The sequence below is a fragment of the Strongylocentrotus purpuratus genome, unplaced genomic scaffold (assembly GCF_000002235.5).
Source record: "Strongylocentrotus purpuratus isolate Spur 01 unplaced genomic scaffold, Spur_5.0 spur5_scaffold_16, whole genome shotgun sequence".
In the NCBI taxonomy this organism is placed as follows: Eukaryota; Metazoa; Echinodermata; class Echinoidea; order Camarodonta; family Strongylocentrotidae; genus Strongylocentrotus; species Strongylocentrotus purpuratus.
This window is the reverse complement of record NW_022145601.1, coordinates 7,971,521-7,991,060: the sequence shown is the minus strand read 5'-3', so window position 1 is coordinate 7,991,060 and position 19,540 is coordinate 7,971,521. Positions and strand designations below refer to the sequence as shown.

Here is a 19,540-nt window from a genome sequence, read left to right as displayed (position 1 = left end):
TTTTTTCTTCAATATGACTGCCCTGTTAGAATTACATGAAAGTGATCAAATGCTAAAATGCGATATTATAGTGAAAATAAGGATCTTCTATTTGCACATTTGTTCTGAGAGTCAACACTTCATTATAAAAAGTTATTTTACTCAAGTGTACTAAAGGAGTTCTTGCAACTTATTTTTTCTGTCTCATCCTTGTAGATCACTTGCTGAGAATAATCAGCATCGAATGCTGGAGGAAAGCTTTCATTCATGGCACCGACACACCCAGCAAAGCATGAGTGCAGCCGTAGGAAGATTCCATGCCAGGTTGAATGAATCCTGTAGTTCTCTTCAGAGTCCAGAACTCCAGCCTGCAAGCTTTCCATCTTCACAATCACCCTCCTCCTCCTCCTCCTCCTCCTTCTCTTCTTGTTCATCATCATCGCCACCCCCTGCATTGTTATTATCGAAGCTTCAGGCTCATGGGATGCTATCTCCATGTGCATCATCTCCATCACCCCTGAGGGAGGCGTCTGTCCACCTTCAAGAGGAGTTGTATACAGAGTTCTCCCATTCTGTGATGAACGGAAGAGCTGTTGAGCCATCTGCATGGCCTGGATCTGCTGAAGACATCGCAGCAAGAGATGCGACTCCACATGGACCAGATCCCTCGGTGTATACATCGCTGGATTGCATCAGTAGAACTCCATCCCCACTCCGGAATCTACACCCTGGCAACTCCACCAGTGATCAGGAAGATGCAGACTTTGTACATCCAATAGCCTTTGAGGTCAAAGATCAGTTAGAGTCAGGTGAAGGGTCAGTCATAAGTCTAGATCAAGGTGTTGAATCGTCTGGTCGGAGCATAGACTCCCATCCCAGCCACATTGGTGTCTCCTCCATCGCCGACAGCGGTTACCATGCCAATGGATTCATGGTCTTCTCGAACGGGGAGTCGCAGCTGGACGGCAGCAGTGACAGCACCTCCTCCGTGCAAAGCGTGAAGGACACCGTCAGCTCCACCAATGTCTTACGGATGTCTCCACACAAGAACAACAACAACAACAGTGCATCTCAGCTCCTGGAGCTATCCCAGCACAGAGAGGAGTGGGTGGGGCTTACCAAACTCTGGTGTTCAACTGAAGACTCTCCAGGAAAAACAGAGGATGACTACCCCTTCTTCAAGGAAATAGCATCTCCTGGAAGTGCTGGGCAAAATGTAAATGACATGCTAATCATGGAGAATGGCACAAGTCCACTCGGTTGTCACAGTGGTTCTGTGTCATCCAGAGTCGGATGCTTTCCAGTACAACATGGTGATGCATTGCATAGATGTACAAATGCCATCAGGAACACCAGAGACATGGATATGATCGGTATCGACGGAGAAACGATGAACTTTCCAGCTGAAGCATATGTTGAGATGGAGGATGATGACGATGATGGTGAAGACGATGATGATGATGGGGAGGATGGGAATGATGTTCGTGGATATGATGATAACATCAGTAATGGATCGCTTGGATCTAGGAACTCATTGCGAACCCCTGAGAAGTCTACTGCTCAGTTCATAAATCTGCAAAGATTGACAGCCATTAACAATAAAAAGGTGAGTCCGTGAGATAGTTAAAAATCAAAGAGCTCCTAAATTTGGCAACTCTGGAGTGAATACATATTAAGATGTCTCTCCGGGGGGTGTGAAAACAGTAATGTCGTTTGGTTTATGCCTGATTTTAAAAAGTACTTTGAAGTAAAATTGTAAATCATTTCATTTTAAAAGCATAAGACTCAGCCCAATGTTCAATTTATAATGATTTATATGATGAAGTTTACATTATATCAACTTTTGATTTTAATACATGTATTTTCATTGATACAGGGACACAGAAACTTTACAAGATGTTGTTTTTGTGATAATTAGCACGGACTACCGGTACAAACAATAAATGTGCTTACACGCAATTCCATCTCATTTTCCTGCGTTGTTACAAGTAATTTCGAATCCCTATAACATCACAGGAAGTTCATGATAATTAACCCCTCACAAAAATAACACCTTCCACACTATTTTGAAGTTAATATCTGTGAAGTCAGGACATGATCCAATAAAGCAAGTACAGTTCAACCTCTTTTCATGACAACCTGGGGAGTGTTTCAAAAAGACTAAGATCGACTTTAAGTTGGACTTAACTAAAGTAGGCCATTCGTGCCACTGGTTGCTCTCACCATGGGTCTCTCAATTATGATCTTTAGATAATATTTTTTCCTTCAATAATGAACTATCAAGGAAAAAGCTCAATTCTGTAGATGTGTGACCATGATTTGTACATCCCTTGAGAGACCATTGTCAGTAAATGGTGAGAGCAAGCAGTGGCTGAACAGCCTGCCATAGTTAAGTCCAACTTAAAGTCAATCTTAGTCTTTGTGAAACACCCCCCTGTATATGAAGATGACCTGCATAAAAAAGACCCCCTGTTACTATAGACAACATGTTTTCTTTCTTTTGGACCAATGTCTCACAACAGACCCGTAACTGCAGCATAAGCAACTCTTCCTATGAAAGTAACCTGCTAAATACAGATTGCTTTCCCTGTCCCTTAAGCTTTGATTTATTTATTTTATTTGGTTTGTTTTGATGATGATTCTTTTATAAAGTGCACTAATGTATTGACTTGGTTTGACTGTATACGATGACCACATTTTGAATGAATATTGCATATCCTATTTTTTCTGTAGGCCTATATGACATCGGTCATCCTTCGCCTTCGGCTCTGGCCCGCCAGCGCTGCTTTCTACCAGTGGTTGGAATACACCCGATTGAAGAAGATGCACAGAGAGACCAGAGCTCTGGTCGAAGGCAGGATGAATGATGCTGAGCTGCGAGATGCATTTCAACATTGGAGGCAGCACAGCAGTGATAGTCAGCTTGCTGCCAGCTATCTGGTAATTAATAGACCATGTCTTGGGTATCGCATGGTTCAAAAGAAGACCCCAAATATTCACAGATCTTTTAAACATGGAGAGGTGCCACTGTTTGCATTTTCGAAAAATTGCAGGCCTGATAATCACCGGATTTAAATCGGTTTCCTGATTTTGGGGTTCTTTTTCCAGATTTCCCCCTTATTTTCCCTATTTGTGTACGTAAACCATGTATATGTGTACCCAATTCTAGTTGAATGCTGTAAAAACAAACTCAATTGCAATTAATCCTGTAGGAAATGTCAGTACAAAATTTCACCGATAGCGGTCCTCTTTGCCATGAAATTAATCATCCTATGTCTCTTATTTTGGTTTAGGATAAGAGGTTGATGGAGAGATATTTCCGCACTTGGGCCTGCATCAAGGAGAGAGAATCGAAAGGGGAGATACAGGCAGCAATAGCAATGCAGTTTGCATCAAGCACATTACTCAAATCAGCATGGAACAGGTGGAAAGAACATGTAAGTTCACATCTCTCAGGGGCTCCATACAAAAAAAAATCGGAGGGAGGGGGAGGGGGGAGGGGGGAGGGGGGAGGGGGGAGGGGGGGAGTCCTCCTTGACTTGGAGATTTACTTGTAGATTGATGAATTATTGTGCTGACCCCCCCCCCCCCCCCCCCCCTGTTGAAACTGTGACAATTATGGGAGTCCTGATAGAGAATTTGAGGGACCATGTATCCCAGGTCCCCTGTCTTACAAAAAGTCAATATCAATCGCAACTCATTTGCAATTGATATCAATCGCAACTCTACATGTATGTACATAAGAGATAGGAGACTGCAAACTTGCGATTGATTGGAGGACTGGTTGGATTGGATTGGAAGACGGGCCCCAGGTGCCTATAGATTACCCAAGTGCTAACGTCACATCCGATTGTCGTTCCAAACAACGACGCCTGAATATGAGGTTCACTGTGAAATCATTCAAACAACAGCCTGGAGCAGTTTTTGGGGTTGGTGTGATTCCACAACATAGCTTCGCGCTAAATTGATTGGAACCCGCAACCTTGATAACTTTGCGAGTATGAAGTCACACTTTGGTACTCTATTTAGTGTTGAGCCCTGACTTGTTGTCTTTTCATATCTGTGTTTTATGTTTTATCTCGATTTATAGCTCCAACAGACTGTATCCGATTGGTCCTCAGCCCTCCTGGAGTAACCACTTTAACCAATCAGAACTCGTCTCTCAAAGATGTGACTCCTTTTAAGCCAAGATCCATTCCTTCAGACATATTTACCCTCTGTGTTGCATCTTCATTTCAATTCACAGTTCCTACAGAGCTTGTATCCCATTGGTCCTCGGCCCTCCTGGAGTGCCCATTTCAGCCAGTCAGAACTCATGTCTCATAGGTGTGCCTCCTTTCAAGCGCAGACCCAGGGCAGGAATGTGAAAGAGTGTCTGATGTTCTGGAGATTAAGATGGAGACAGCTGGAAGAGGCCGATGGCTACAGGTCAAAGGTCATACTCAAGAGGTAAACACTCCTTATTTGTACTGTGTTATTATGTTTGTATAAAATTCACAGAGAAGTTTGAGTTCTAGCTGGTTGATGAAAAATAATTTGTGATCCTGATATTTATCGCTCAATGTATGTCAAGTGTGGAAAAACTTTATAGAAGTAATGCCTTTTTGAAAAAGATTTCTCTTCAAATGCCCTCATATGCGAAATATGACCAGAAACAACCGAGTTTAGACTAAGCTTTTTTCATGCCACATGTCTGTGTAGTCCCACATTTTTGTGCACATGCAGTGCATGTAACTTTCAGCAATTTTGAGTCAATTTCTTGTTGCAATGATTGCGAAACCTCACACACAGCATACACCAATTCTTATAAACTACATAATCAGTCTTTTCCAATTGCTGCCACACAGTCTCTTTCACAATGTAATCGCTTGACCAGAACTCAGATTTCTCTTTAATATTCTTTTTAAAAACTGTCCAAAAATGGAAAGAATATAGCTGAATATACTTCCAGTTTGATTAATAATTTGTACACTCTGTGTACAATTTTAGATGTTATTTCTATTGAAGTGGAAAAAATAAACCCAACCTGTTAATAGTCTATAGTTGCAGACAACATTCTCAACAAGAAACTGTTTACCCTTTGACAATAAACTTGACTGCGGTGGATGGTTCAGAAACTTGAAATGTGGAGACTGCAGAAGAAGGTATCTTGAGGAGAACAGAATTAAGGGCCATGATACGGAAGATGTGTGGTGTAAACAAGTGAGCTCATGGGAATTAGGCTAGGTCTGGAAGAAACTGGTGGGAGTCGTAAAGAGATCTGGATTTGGATGGATGGGAAGATGATGAACGTGAAAGAAAAGCGTGGAATCTGGTAGTGGATTGCATAATAGGGAAAGAAAGACTGAAAATTCTATGGCATGACGAAACTCGTCGTTTAAAATTGAAACCCGCTTTTGACTTTCACTACTCCTAGTAAACACTTGCGCTACACAATGTAATCCCCCCGCAGAGAACTTGACGGGTGATAGAGAGGGAGAGAGAGATAGGCATGATAGAGGGAGAGAGGAAGGGAGAACGAGTGCTAATTTTCACAGTTAAAATTGTTGTATTGCCAATTCTGGGTCATTTTGCTTTGTTCGAACTTTCATTATGGTATTCATCTAAATTATAAGTGACTTTTGGACATGAAAATATTTTTAACAAGTAAAATACTTATTTCCTACTTCTCATTTCCTTTCAGGCAGAGCCCCAGTATGAGCTTGTTTACACTATTACATAAGATGATGAAGAGTACACCTGCAATCCAATATTGTAGTCTCTCACGCAGAGCTGCAAGGCTCTGTCCAAGTTTTAACGAGAGAAACGAAAGTAGGGTCGTGATACCCCACCTGATTTACATTGTTTCCTGTGTTATAGTCGTGGGGTATAGTTTTAACCAGAGCTTTTCGTGATGAAAAGATATGGTGAAAAAAGAAAGCAGTATAAAGCTTATGAGGAGGCTGCTTAAGACAAGAAGAAATGGAGGGAGGGAGTGTCAACATTAAAATTCATCAATCCCTCTTAAGAGGGAAAATGCTGACTTTGATAAAGGATGATTTGTCCAAAATGAGTGAAATATGGTCTCGCAGCATCAAATGTGGTGATTTGGAATAATCAATACAGTTTGCTGAGTTGAAAGCATGCATTGACATAATCATTTCCCATCTTTTCAATTATTTTTGTATTGTCAAAGAAATACTAGAGTTTATATGTATTGCTTTCTGTGTTTTTTGATATATGAAGATGCTTGAGAGCCTGGCAGAGCTGGAGTAGAGAGAAAAGATGGAGGGAGAATGCTGCTAGGACCATTTTAGAAGCAAAACGGAAGAAAATGGTGAGAGTTGTATGATTTGTTTTGTTATATGTAGATTCTATTATAAGCATTATGCAATTATTCCGCTCCACATGCTTTTATGGAGAAAATAATTATCTGAAGAGAAGCTCGAGTTCTGAGAAGGTTGAAAAATAATTTGTAAGGTTTTTCACTTTTGTATGTTGTAGCATGGGGCCCAGAATAATATTACAGAAAAAAGGTTTCCTGAAAAGGATGGTACTTCATATGTCCTGATATTTAAAATACGACTAGAAATACCTGAAATGTTTAGACCAAACTTTCTTGCTACATGTTTGTGTAGTCCCATTGTGTAGTCCCATATGAGCTTTTCATTATACGATCTATCCGCACTTGAGTTGTGGCAGTGTGTATCTATCGCACTCAGCCTAACGGCTTCATGCGATAGATACACACAGCATCAACGAGGACGAATAGATCATATAATGAACGAATGAAAACATGCATCATTTGTTTTATACAACGAAACTCCTAGATCCTTGTTATTTAATGTAAAAAGATTGATTCGGCTGACAAATAAATATATAAGTTTGATAAGGATTAATTTAGTGCGCAAACATAGATATAGCAAGCACACTTACCTCTATACCCATTTACGCATAGTGCTACGCAAGAATATGCCCATGCACACACAGTATTAAGCACTCTAACCTCTACGCGCAGTAGTACTGGACACTATTGCACGCTTTTTCATGAAAAAACATGCAATAATCTGACCAATCATTTGATTAGGGTATGGAAGTGAGTTGTATAAATTCTTCTATGATGTAATCGCATGTCTGGAACCCACTTTTATCTTTGAGGATCATTTAATTGCAGGCTTTCAGACGCTGGAGGATGCAGCTTGCTAAGCAGGACCTGGTCCATACCCACTACCACGGAGCAGCTAACAATCATCTCAGCCTCATCATCCAGGTATGGCAGGGGTGGGCAGAGACAACCAAGAGACTCCGCCTCACTCATCAGGTCGTGAAGCAACGATGCCGTGCTGGCCTCCTGAACGGGGCCTGGTTGTCATGGAAACAGGAGGCAGAGAAAACCAGGCGAGCTAAGGCATTCCAGGACGGGAAGATTCTTCATAGGTTCGTGCACAAACTGTGCAGTCCAATCTTTTTGAGAATGAAGCCAATGTAACCAAAGTTCTAGCTCTTGCTAATTCTTTGACCAATTTTTTTGCCAATTCTATCCCACAAAAAATATTGACGTGCTTGACTCTCTTTGTTCCCAAACAAAAAATCTAAAGTTAAATCTATTTGTTATTCTTAAAGTACACAATAATTCAATGCTGATAAACATGCCTGTAATAGAATTCAAATGCACATGTAAACTATGAGCAAATGAAATGGTACTCTTATATTTTTCCCTTTCCCAACAATTCCTTCTCTTTCTTTCTCATCTCTCTGTCGTCTTCCCCATCTTGTCCCTTTTCATTTCTCCTTCTCTCTCTCTACTTTATAACTGGCAATTTGTTTACATTTATTATTATAAATTTCCTGTTAATTTTGTAATTATATTGGATTCTTTTATATGATGTTAAACATTGCAACTATGTTATCTTCGTATATATCAGTAATTGGAATGTTTTTACAAGGAATTTTTCTTTCAATAATCAAAAATGCCAAAAACATGAATATGTAAATTGTCATGGCTGACATAGCAAGTACATTTGGTTCTACATCACATAACAATATTCAATTCATCCATAGCCCATATCACATTATAACGTCCCTATGCGTTTCCAAAGAGTTTTGAAATCATTACCCTAGCTTTAGCTCCGGCGTCCGTTATCAGCACACACAGCATTTCATCTGGATGGGTCGTACAATTTGGTGCAAACGATCTTTATGTGCTCATGTGTAGATTGTGGCTTAAATATTGCTATACCTGTACTTCACTTTTTCAGGACTTTCAGTGGATGGAAATCAGTAATCCATGGTGTGAAGCGGCATAGACTGGGCATGGATTCCATCCAGTCAAGGAAGAAACATGCTACACTCTCTGCTTGCTTCAGACTCTGGCAGATGGAATACAAGGCCAGGAGGTTTGCTGTAATGCAGGAGCACAGACAGGCTAGGAGTACACTGACCAAGGTCCTTACTGCGTGGAAGATGTTTGTTGCAGAAAGGCGTCGTGAGAGACAAGAACAGAATGAAGTCCTACAAGAGGTATTTTCCTATTGAAACTTGTCGTAAAGGAAATAATGCATAAGGACCCGAGGGGAGGGGGGGGGGGGGTTCACAAAACTTGTCATCAGTGACAAATGACAGTTTTTGTTGTAAGCTACTGAAATCCTTGCTTCTGATTGGTTATCAGCAGATTTGACACTGATTTTTGTCATTTGTCATTGAAAAAAGGCTGTGTGAAACGCCCCCCACCTGTATGTAAAGACCATTTTCTTGTCCACCTTGAATGTACAACTTTAACTTGATTGTTATTTTCATTTCTGTGTTTTTAAGAAGTTGCTATTTTCATAAATAATCAAGTTTTCATGAGTTTTCATGCTGCATGCTAAAGGTGTACAATCCATTTCAAATAACCAACACCATTTTGCCCACAGGCTTTTTCGATTTGGCGAAATCAGTACCTTGAAACGAAACGTAGAAAGCAAGTGACCCTGTCTGCTGCCACCCACTGGCGACATTTAGTTAGGAGATCAAGGGAGCTGACGGAGACCATGAGTTTGTTCCGGAGCTCATTGGAGGAAAGAAAGCTAAAACAAACATTCATCTGGTGGCAGAGGTCATGGATAGGCCATCAGCTTTCTCATCGTTTCTATGGCAACACGCTCCTCAACAGGCTAGTATGAATTATGTAGTTATGTGTGCAGGGGCCAATTATGAAAACTATGTTATCTTTTATGTTATGGATAAAGATGTTGATTGTCATAACAAATTAAGCTTGTGCTAAAAAATACTTCTTGTTGGTGCTTGCATACCGGTAGATGTCAGATGTCACTCGTCAATGACTTGTTGTACTGTTGATTTGTTATAACAGGAAATATCTGTTTACTAACTTTGAAGAAAAAAATTAAACACCAGGGCCTCGTCTTACAAAGAGTTACGATCGATCCAAATCAATCCTAAGTCTTCCAATCAATCGCAAGTTTGCAGTCTCCTATCTCTTATGTACATAGTTACGATTGATATCAACTCTTTGTAAGACGGGGCCCAGGTATCTATTTTTTGAATACCTATTGTCTATTCATAATCATTGATCACATTTTTCATGATTTAACTAAAAAAATTGCTTTATAGTAGTGCACCCACACAAAAACATATTACCGGTACTATCAACATAACTTGGATGCTGGTGTGAGGAAATAAGATTTTTAGGGGGAAAATTCAAAATTTATATTATCAATGTAAAGAAAACAATTGCTGGATAGTTAGGCAATGACGTCACAGACTCATGAGTGAGTTGCCAATTTGTCTTGTGATTTTCAAAGTATTTCATGCCATCAAAAATTCATAACTTTCCTATTAGTCATCCAATTTTGCAATAACTTTTTTTGATTCGTTTGTCTGAATTTTCAATTTTTGGAGTGGTCTTACCCTTTAAAGTTAAAGGTCAAAGGTCATTGGGTCATACAACTGTTAAAAATAGAAAATAGATCGTTATCACAATAACTTGAAAAATAATAAGGCAATCAAACTTTGATAAAGTATGTATGAACATGCAAGGATGAATTGATTAGATTTTCTGTGGAGAAGGTCAAAGGTCACAGGGTCATGAAAGTGCTAACAATTTTTTTTTTTTACTACCTTTCCTCTTTTTTTTTTTTATAGATCCATGCAGGGATTGAAAGAGCTGCTCCAGAGGTCTAGAAGACACAGTGTCTTGGAACAGCATTTTGTATCTCAGAGGAGGAAAGCTTTGGTAATAACTATTCCAGTTCACAATTTTCTTAAGATCTATTAAATAAATCACCTTTTTATCCTCAACTTGGCACCAATTTTTATTCTTATTTTCCACAGAATGGAGGGAGAAAGGCATTCACTCTGTGTAAATTATTATGATCTAACGCCATTCAGACTCCAAATGGACAATATTTACTGGGGATAATGCAAATCGCTCTTCCTATTGATTCACCCCTCCTTGTAAAATGTTACATATTTTATAGAGAGATTGAAGTGTGTGTTGTCTGCTGAGATCCATAAGGGCATAACTTATATCTTCAGAATTAGCGCTCTTCTGGCTGTAAACAGACGGTGGATGTGCAATAATGTGATGGAGGAAACCTTTGAGGGCATGTCTATGTTGAGGAGACAGTACTGTTGAAAATGTACATGTAGGGTGGTATTCTCAAAAGCGGACTAACTTTAGTCCATTGTTTAATCCACCGACTATGTATGGAATGCCAAGTGTGCATATGAATATGTTTTTGAATAATTTATTCTGTCACTAAATTAAAATAAAATGTAATAACATAATTAATAAACAACAATATAACTATGATATAATTGTTTTATTAGTGTAATTTAGGGATATCAAATTATTCAAAAATATATTCATATGGACGCTTGGCATTCCATACATAGTCGGTGGATTAAACCATGGACTAAAGTTAGTCCGCTTTCGAGAATACCACCCTAATGTTTATTTAGAATTGGTTTTAGTATCAAGCCATATATGCACCTAGCTCCAACTTAATTGCAATAATTGTACTGATAATATTCTTTCCTCAATTCAGTTGGAAGTGTACTTCAGGAAGTGGAAGGATAGGCAAAGTCACATGACAGACCTTCATGTCACAGCCGCAAAGGTCAAAGGTGAATTGGCAGACAAGTCAGTCGGTGTCGCATTTCTCATGTGGCGTCTACGCTATCGAGAGAGACAGACTGAGCATAGCTTCAAGCATAAGCTCATGTTGAAGGTATGGACAATGTGTGAACATCAAAGTTGTGTGGAAGTACATGTAGGAGGTACCGTTGAAGCTTAAAGGGCAAGTCCATTAAAAAAAAAAACTTACTTTCAATAGAAGCAGAAAAGCAGACAAACTATTAAAAAAAAGTTTGAGCAAAATCAGATAACTAATAAGAAAGTTATGAATTTAAAAAAAAAAAAAGAAAAAAATACATGTTACTATCAATCTAACTTGTATGCTGGTGTGAAAAAATAAGATTCTTAGGGGGGAAAAAGGAAATTTATATTATGAATATATAGAAAATAATTAGTGGATAGTGACGACATGACATCATAGACTGATGAGTGAGTTCCCAATTTGTCTTGTGATTTTCATTGTTCCATAGTTTTACATACTTTTTCAAAAATTCATAACTCTCTTATTAGTTATCCGATTTTTGTTAAAACTTTTTTTGATTGGTTTGTCCAATTTTTCTGCTTATATTGAAAGTAAGTTATTTTTGGAGTGGACTTGTCCTTTAAAGGGAACCCTACCCCAAAGTATAGGTGTAGACATTCTGGAAAAAAAGATGTATTCCTTAAAAAAATGTACAAGAGATTTATAAATTAAGATATTCTTGGCATGACTGTGATGCCTTTTAGCATGACATGGGCACAGCCATTTTCTTGCAAATGCAATGTACCAGGTGAAGCTGTACATGTATCATGCACCAAGCTTTAGTTGGAAAGACTTTTAAAATCAATAACAAAATCTTCAATTTTCAATGAGAAAAACTCATAGCTGAGAAGGTGTAAAATATATAACAGTGGAACAATTGAAACTAATTCATTTAAAGATACTAAAATAAAGCAGTTGCAGGACTTGTCATTGTTATTACCCCAGGGGTGTTTCACAAAGATCCTGAGTTGAACTTATCTCTAAGTTGGACTTAACAATTATGGAAAGCCGTTAGCATATTTTAAAATATTTGGTAAAAGTTATTTTAATAAAAGGCATAAAATGTTGATTCAAATCATTCATATTTTTCTATTATCAATGAGATTTCATGTTCTCTCTCTCTCTCTCTCTCTCTTTTCTATCACAGACCTGGCAAACATGGAGAGGATCACAAGCCAATTATCAGAAAGCTGAAAGCATGAGAGGAGAAAGAGAGAAGTCCCTACTGAGGCAGTCTTTCAATGCCCTACGGAACTGGGCAAGAGGTTGGCATATCGGCTTTGTCCTTGTCTTCTCTTTCTTTGCTTGTTTGTATATCTCTCTCTCTCTCTCTCTATCTCTCTGTCTTACTTTGTCTCTATGTCTTTCCATGTCTGACTCGGCCTATATATATACCCATTGTTGCTGTTGTTTTTTAATGTATCTGTACGTGTACGTATCTACAGTATTTCTTTCCTCTTTAAATTATCTTAGCCCTAAACCTATATCTTAGATGAAATCAAACTTGAGGTAAATGTCACAGGAACAAATCTTGGTTCACCCATCTAAACTCCAAGCAGCCTCTGAGTAAATTGAGGCCTGATTCATAGATCATACATCTGAACTAAATCCAGACGGACTCTAGACGTGGCCATTCGGTGTAATTTAATCTGTGTGTGTGTGTGTAATTCGGTTTTTACAGACGTGTATCAATCAGATATGATTATTTACGTCTGCGGACTGACCTTTAACGTCACCATCCGAAAGACGTGACTTGGTTCCGAACCTGCGTCCTCGACTGAATCAGTTTGTAACTTCCATTGTTAGCTGGATTACAGGCGCATGCCACAATGCCCAGTCTTTTTGTTTGGTCTGTAGTCTAGGTTTCATGTTGGTCTCATCAGTGTGACTGGCATGTAAAAGTCCAGGAGAGTGTTTCACAAAGACTAAGATTGATTTTAAGTTGGACTTAACGATGGCAGGCTGTTCATGCCACTGTTTGCTTTCACCATTTACTGGCATTTGTCTCTCAGGAGACGTACAAAACGTGGTCACCAACCTACAGAATTTACCTTTTTTGATAGTTCATTATTGAAGGAAAAAATATTATCTAAAGATAATAATTGAGAGACCAATGGTGAGAGTAACCAGTGGCATGAGCGGCCTGCCATAATTAAATCTAACTTAAAGTCGATCTTAGTCTTTGTTAACCACCCCCCTGCATCTGTCCCCATTTTTACGTTGTTAGATCACTCGGGAAGGAGAATCGTTCTGCATTGTGTACAGACCAGGAAGAACCATTTCACCCTCAAGATGACATTTGCAGTATGGCAAGACGAGAGCCGATTGAGACAGCTGGCCAAAGATCATCATAACATGTGCATCCAAAGGAGGTTTGGCACATTTTCTAAAAGTCTAGGGGGGGGGGGGGTGATTCACAAAGATTCGAAGTCAAACTTAACTCTAAGTTGGACTCAAAAATTAGGGACAGCCATTGGAGCCTTAAAATGAAATATATTCAAAAGCAGAAATTCAAGTATTTTAGACTTTTTATAAATTCCACACCCAGAACATGAAATCTCCTTGATGATAGAAAATATGAATGATTTGAATAAACAATTAATGCCTTCCAAAATAACTTTTACAAAATATTTTCAAGGATGCTAATGACTTTCCATAATTGTTTAAGTCCAACTTAGAGATAAGTTCAACTTAGGATCTTTGTGAAACACCCCCTATATGAATCAGCTTTTCCTCTCATTGGCTTCACATTAGTTATTGGTATTTTCCCCACGTAGGTTTGAACAGTTTGAATTAAAATTTCATAGAAAATCACCGAAGAAGTGCAGATTGTACAAATAGTAGTGATTTAAAGGCCCACTGCACTACTGGTAGCTACTTGCGCCCTCTATATAATAAACAATGCATAATCGGTGACCATTGGTCCCCCATGATCCTCTTTTTCTTATGTTAACTGAGAGCTGAGTTGATGAGATAACCACCTGTCCAGTGACCTTGCAGAGCGGTCTAATCCCTCCTGTAAAGTATGGCAGATAAGCTTTAACTTTGCGTTGCCAATTTAGAGATGGCCCTATGTATTGAAACAGAAAGGTCACTCCAATTTTCCAGCAATTTTTTTTTGCTCTCTCTCTCTTTCTGCTCATGTAAAATTTGTAATTCAGAGCATTCTAGATCAAAAGATCAAAATGGAAAAAGTCAGTGTGGAGCCCTGCACATATTCATTGGCTGCTATCGACTCAAAGCATTCTTGCTTATGATAGTTGGCCTCTGCATTTATCTTGATTATTTTTACTTACTTTCAAGCTTTCAATTATTTATTCATTATGCATTTTTATGTGTGTGTAGTTAAGTTGTCTCTCTTTATGTAAATCAATTATATTATATACTATTATTGTTATATGAATGTTTTATATTTGATTTTATCAATAAATGCAGAAACATCCGGTTTAAAAAAAATGTTTATTTGAAACCTCATTTTTTTTTTTGTTGCTTCTTCTATGTGCTTTATGCAGGATTCTAATCGCTTGGAGGAGTTTCAGTCAGAAACAGAAGGTCTTAAATGCTCTCCGCCAGAAGGTCGCATGTCGAGTGAGTGAGAGAAGGCAACATGAAGCTTTCAGAGTGTGGAGAGGCGCCTACCTTGCAACTCAAGAAGCAGAAGCTAAGAGGAAAGAGGAAGCAGCACTTCTTACTAGGTATGTGTGGATTATTACTTCATATCGTCCTTTTCATATTCAAACTCATGTTTGCTTTTGTGTTTGTGTTCATATGCGTGTTTGTGTCCTTTTTTTTTTTGCGTTCATACATGTATGTCTGTTTGTGTTCATATGTGTTTTTGTGTTCATATGTGTGTTTGTGTTCATATGCGCGTGTGTTTGTGTTGGTGGGTGTGTGTGTGTGTGTGTTTTTGTGTTCATGTTCATATTCATTGTCATAATCATAGTCTTATTCACATCTTAATTCATATTCATATTCATAATTTATATTCATATGTATATTGATAATTTATATTTAAATTCATATTTATAATTCATATACACATTCGCATTCAAATTCACATTCATATTCAAAGTTCTTGGTCATGCACAAAATATTGTACATCTATCATAAAGATCATTTTCTGGCTTTTTCTAGTAGATGGGGGGGGGGGGGTGTCTGGACACTTAAACAAAAGTTCTCTCTGTCCATCTCTCTCTCTCTCCATCTCTCCATCTCTCTCCAGCTCCAAAATAATGTTTGATTTGATGTTCTTGCAGGTGCTTTAGTGACTGGCGTAATGAGGTACACGAGGTCCAGGCCCAGCGACTGAGGGAGAGGAGGAGGAGGATGAGATGGGCGGTGGCAAGATGGAGGAAGAGCATGGAAAGAAAGAAATTGATAAGACAGTATGAGAGCGATCTAGAGGAGCTAGCAGTGCTTCACTGGGACCATGGTGTGAGGTAAGCAGGTTTAAGTCATTGGAGATGGGTTGTTGATGATGGTAGTGGTAGTGATGGTGATGGTGATGAAGATGGTGGTGGTGGTGGTGGTGATGATGATGATGGTAGTGGTAGTGGTAGTGGTGGTGGTGAGGATGGTGGCATGGTGATGATGATGATGGTAGTGGTGGTGATGGTGATGGTGACGAAGATGATGGTGGTGGTGGTGGTGGTGGTGATGATGATGATGATGGTAGTGGTAGTGATGGTGAGGATGATGGCGATGAGGGTGGCGGTGGTGGTGGTGATGGTGGGGATGGTGGTGGTGGTGATGGTGAGGATGATGGTGATAGTGATACTGATATGAATGGTTATGGTGATGTTGATGATGATGTAAAGTAAGAGGAGGAGGAGGAGGATAATGATGATGATAATGGTAATGATGATGATGAGGATGGTGGTGATGATGGTGGAGATGGTGCTGATGGCAATCGGTGTGGTGGTGGTAGCAGTAAGGATGATAAACCTGAATGAAATTAGATGTGGTGATGAAAATACTGTGAAGTCAAATGAAAGCACAAAGACATTTTCTTCACAAATACTTTTACCTTTGTTCCCATTGTGATACCTACAGACGAGGATATTTCAACAAATGGAGGTCAACTCTTCAAGCAGTCAGACATCAAAGAAGACAGTGCTTTCTGGAACAGAAATATGGCCTCCTGTGGAAGCAGCATGTCACTCAGATGCTGATGGCCCGAGCCATGGTGAGCCCTCTGCAGCCCCATTCACATTTGCCTAGGGAAACCGCTTTGATAAACCGCTGAGGCAATATAAGCATAATGTGTTCACATTTCTCAATCTTATTATGTGTAGCACGCTCATTGCATGTAGCTTTTACATTTTTCCATCCCCACTTGCACTTCGCGTACATTGTACATGTTAAAAAATAAACAAGCAAGAAGTGCACTTGCCAGAGGACTCTAGCGCCATGCCAGTGTGTGAACCCATGACCTTTGCATCGCCAGTCAAGTATTTTTTTGGATTTCTGCAAGAAGTCTGTAACTGCCAGTGACGTATCTCTTACGCTTCCATGCATGCAGCAGACGGTTTAGACCACTCGACTTAAAGAGAAGGTTGAGTTCTGGTCAAGCGATTGCATTGTGAAAGAAACGTTGTGGAATCGATCAGAAAAGATTGATCATCTAGCATATAAGTATTTATGTGTATTGCAAGGTTCTGAAATCATCAAAATTATAAGAAATTTGTCCCAGTCTTGGTATAGTTACAAGCACTGTATACAGAAAGATGTATATGGGACTACACGAACACGTGGCGAAACAATTCGTCCCGACTTTTATGATATAACATGCCATGTTTAGAATATTAAGGCATTTGAAGAGCTATGCTTTTCAGGGAACATTTTTTATCTGATGTTCTTCCACACTTGCATAATACAATGATAACGCTCACAAATTATTTTTCACCACTTCCCAGAACTCAACCTTCTCTTCAACACCTCATGTCGATGGCGTGGCAAGCAAACTGCAATCATTGTGGAATGCTACATTTCTTATCATTCTGTTCTTTCTTTCTTCTTTCTTTTCTTTTTCGTTACAGGCAAGGTACTTGAGGCTTGAGAGATGTTGGAAAACTTGGAGGAAACACTTCATAATGGATCGTGTCTCAAGGGAGATGTTGGAACAGGATCAACGTATGCTTCTCACCAAGGTTGGTATGAAATCGTGTAGTCACCTATGAAGGCCTGCTCACATATGTCTCAGTATATCACTGCAGTTTACAGGGATGCCAGTTTTCAGGCCCTGGCAAGTTATTTTCAGACCATATTTTAGGCTTTTTTGTGTACAAAATAGCCCATTCTCTGTGATTTCAGGCCCTCTGATCAATTCTAACTGGCATCCCTGAGTTTACCCAGGAAGGTTTGTTCAGTTTACTGCGCTTCATTTTGTGTACCTTCTTGTGCGTAGCTACTATTTTCATCCCCAATTGCCATTCATTTAGCACACAGAAAAATGCTGTGGGAAGGCGTGGCAGTTTACCCCGACGTATGCTAACGAGCCTTCAGACAAGATTTTTATATAATTAGGTCGAGTTCTAGTAAAAAAAGAAAACCAATTTGTGAGCTCTCTCTCTCTCTCTCTTGATATTAACTTTGAAAGATTATCATAGTGGAAATGTCCCCATGTTAGAAATATTTTGAAACTTTGAGCACCAAATTTAGATGCACGTGTGTCTGTGATCTCAAGTACCCAAGTCTGTGTGCCATGCTGTTCTTTGTGATTTTTTAGCAAGATTCAGCCAATTTATATTTGTAATGATTACAAAACCTAGTAATTCTAGATTTGGCTTCAGTTGTGTACTACTTTATCCACCATTTCAAAAAACTATTAAACTGTTTCTTTTAAAATGCAGTCACATAACCTTACTCAAATGTTACTTTTATACTAAGATACTAATCATATTTATTTGGGATAAAATAAAAAACAGGTTAAGATTACTATTGGTATTAGTGAGTCATAAATCCGATTCTGTTACTTAAACTTATATTTCATGTAAATACTGGTATGTGTAGATGCTGGTTGAATACAAGTCGCTTTTGTACTGAAGATAGCACAAAACAAAATGAAGCAAAACTTATACTAATGTTAAAGACTATATGCCTTATTATTTTGCTAGAAAATAGTAACATAGATGAGCATTGACTAAAGTAAGATATCAAAAGAAAATCAAGCAAGTAGTTTTGACTCTGTGAATTACAAATGATCTCATACATGTTTGTGCTGTTGTATAATTGGGCTTTTCAGTGATTTAAATTTCCAGGAATTGTTTTTCTTTATTTTCTTCACTATGATTTTGCTGGTCCAAACACCCATTATTTACTGCACGATAATTCATTCAGGATTGAATAATAGCAACGAATACTGACATACTAAAGCTTTTTTGTCTTGCACTAATCAGATTATCTCGCAAGAATGAACAGAAAGCCAAAATTAGACGAAACAAAATTTGCTTAAAGCTAATTTCATTGTCAGTACTCAAGTCTAGGTTAACGGTGAGTAGGTCCTTCGTCCCTTTTATCCCTCTGTTTTTTAACCCTTGCAGGTTTTCCACCGATGGCGCCAACTTGCTACTCTACAGAGAACGGAACTAGGCTCTAAAGAATGACTGCTCATGGTCCTCGAACTCATAATGGACATCTCGATATGTTGATTGAGTTTCGTGCAGTGGAAAATTGTTATGAAACACTCTGGGGTCGTAATCTAAAAATGATGTTATGTAAGGAAAAATGATGTTTTGAAAAGTCATGGAAAATCACTGAAATTGATCGTGGGTGTGAGCTGTTCGTGGCTATGGCAGCCTTCCAATTTGAACTGACAATTCGTACGCTGCATGGATCCCGCACCCATACCAAAAATGGTTCTTATCTGGTCATGGAAAAGGGGAAAAAATACTAGGTCATGAAAAGTCATTGAATTTGGTTCTCAAATTTATGTGGGAACCCTGAATAAGGTATTACTATTCCAACGCTGCTTAGATTCTGCATCCATACCAAAATGGTACTTATCTGGTCATGGAATGACATTGAATTTGGTTCTCAATTATTGCCCTGTTATTAACTGTGCTGATTCGAGCTCTTCATATTCTTTTGTATTTCAAACATGATACAATGAGATACCTGATAAAGCAAGGTAATTTCTATAGCCCCAATTTTCTTTTTATAACTAGTTTACACTGTACTTTCCAGTACTTAAAGTTGTGTTGATTAACATTAGAAAACAAACACAAGCACGAACAAAACTATGTACAAAGCTTAGTCTTCCAACATGTAAATTGCAATGATATAAAGATAAATGAAATATAATTAATCTAAAGAAATGCAAATAAATATAAGGCTGTAAAGTTGAACAAATTACACAGGAGAAAGTTGAACGAATCATATAATTTATTACTTTGTATGTGCAATACCGGTAAATACCTTTATTATGT

General features: G+C 38.6%; 1 protein-coding gene across 1 annotated transcript in view; it reads left to right on the top strand.

The window, feature by feature from the left end:
• The window catches only part of LOC591090, a 38,717-nt gene extending 19,722 nt beyond the window's left edge, over positions 1-18,995 (top strand). The window contains exons 16-32 of the mRNA XM_030986688.1: positions 196-1,585; positions 2,713-2,919; positions 3,273-3,416; positions 4,226-4,428; positions 6,205-6,295; positions 7,133-7,395; positions 8,217-8,478; positions 8,871-9,109; positions 10,099-10,189; positions 11,004-11,186; positions 12,262-12,379; positions 13,342-13,486; positions 14,627-14,809; positions 15,371-15,553; positions 16,167-16,299; positions 17,153-17,263; positions 18,656-18,995. Coding sequence (XP_030842548.1) covers positions 196-1,585; positions 2,713-2,919; positions 3,273-3,416; positions 4,226-4,428; positions 6,205-6,295; positions 7,133-7,395; positions 8,217-8,478; positions 8,871-9,109; positions 10,099-10,189; positions 11,004-11,186; positions 12,262-12,379; positions 13,342-13,486; positions 14,627-14,809; positions 15,371-15,553; positions 16,167-16,299; positions 17,153-17,263; positions 18,656-18,718 — 4,009 coding nt within the window. The 3' untranslated portion in view covers positions 18,719-18,995. The remainder of the gene's footprint in view (positions 1-195; positions 1,586-2,712; positions 2,920-3,272; positions 3,417-4,225; positions 4,429-6,204; positions 6,296-7,132; positions 7,396-8,216; positions 8,479-8,870; positions 9,110-10,098; positions 10,190-11,003; positions 11,187-12,261; positions 12,380-13,341; positions 13,487-14,626; positions 14,810-15,370; positions 15,554-16,166; positions 16,300-17,152; positions 17,264-18,655) is intronic.
• Positions 18,996-19,540: the final 545 nt, after the last annotated feature.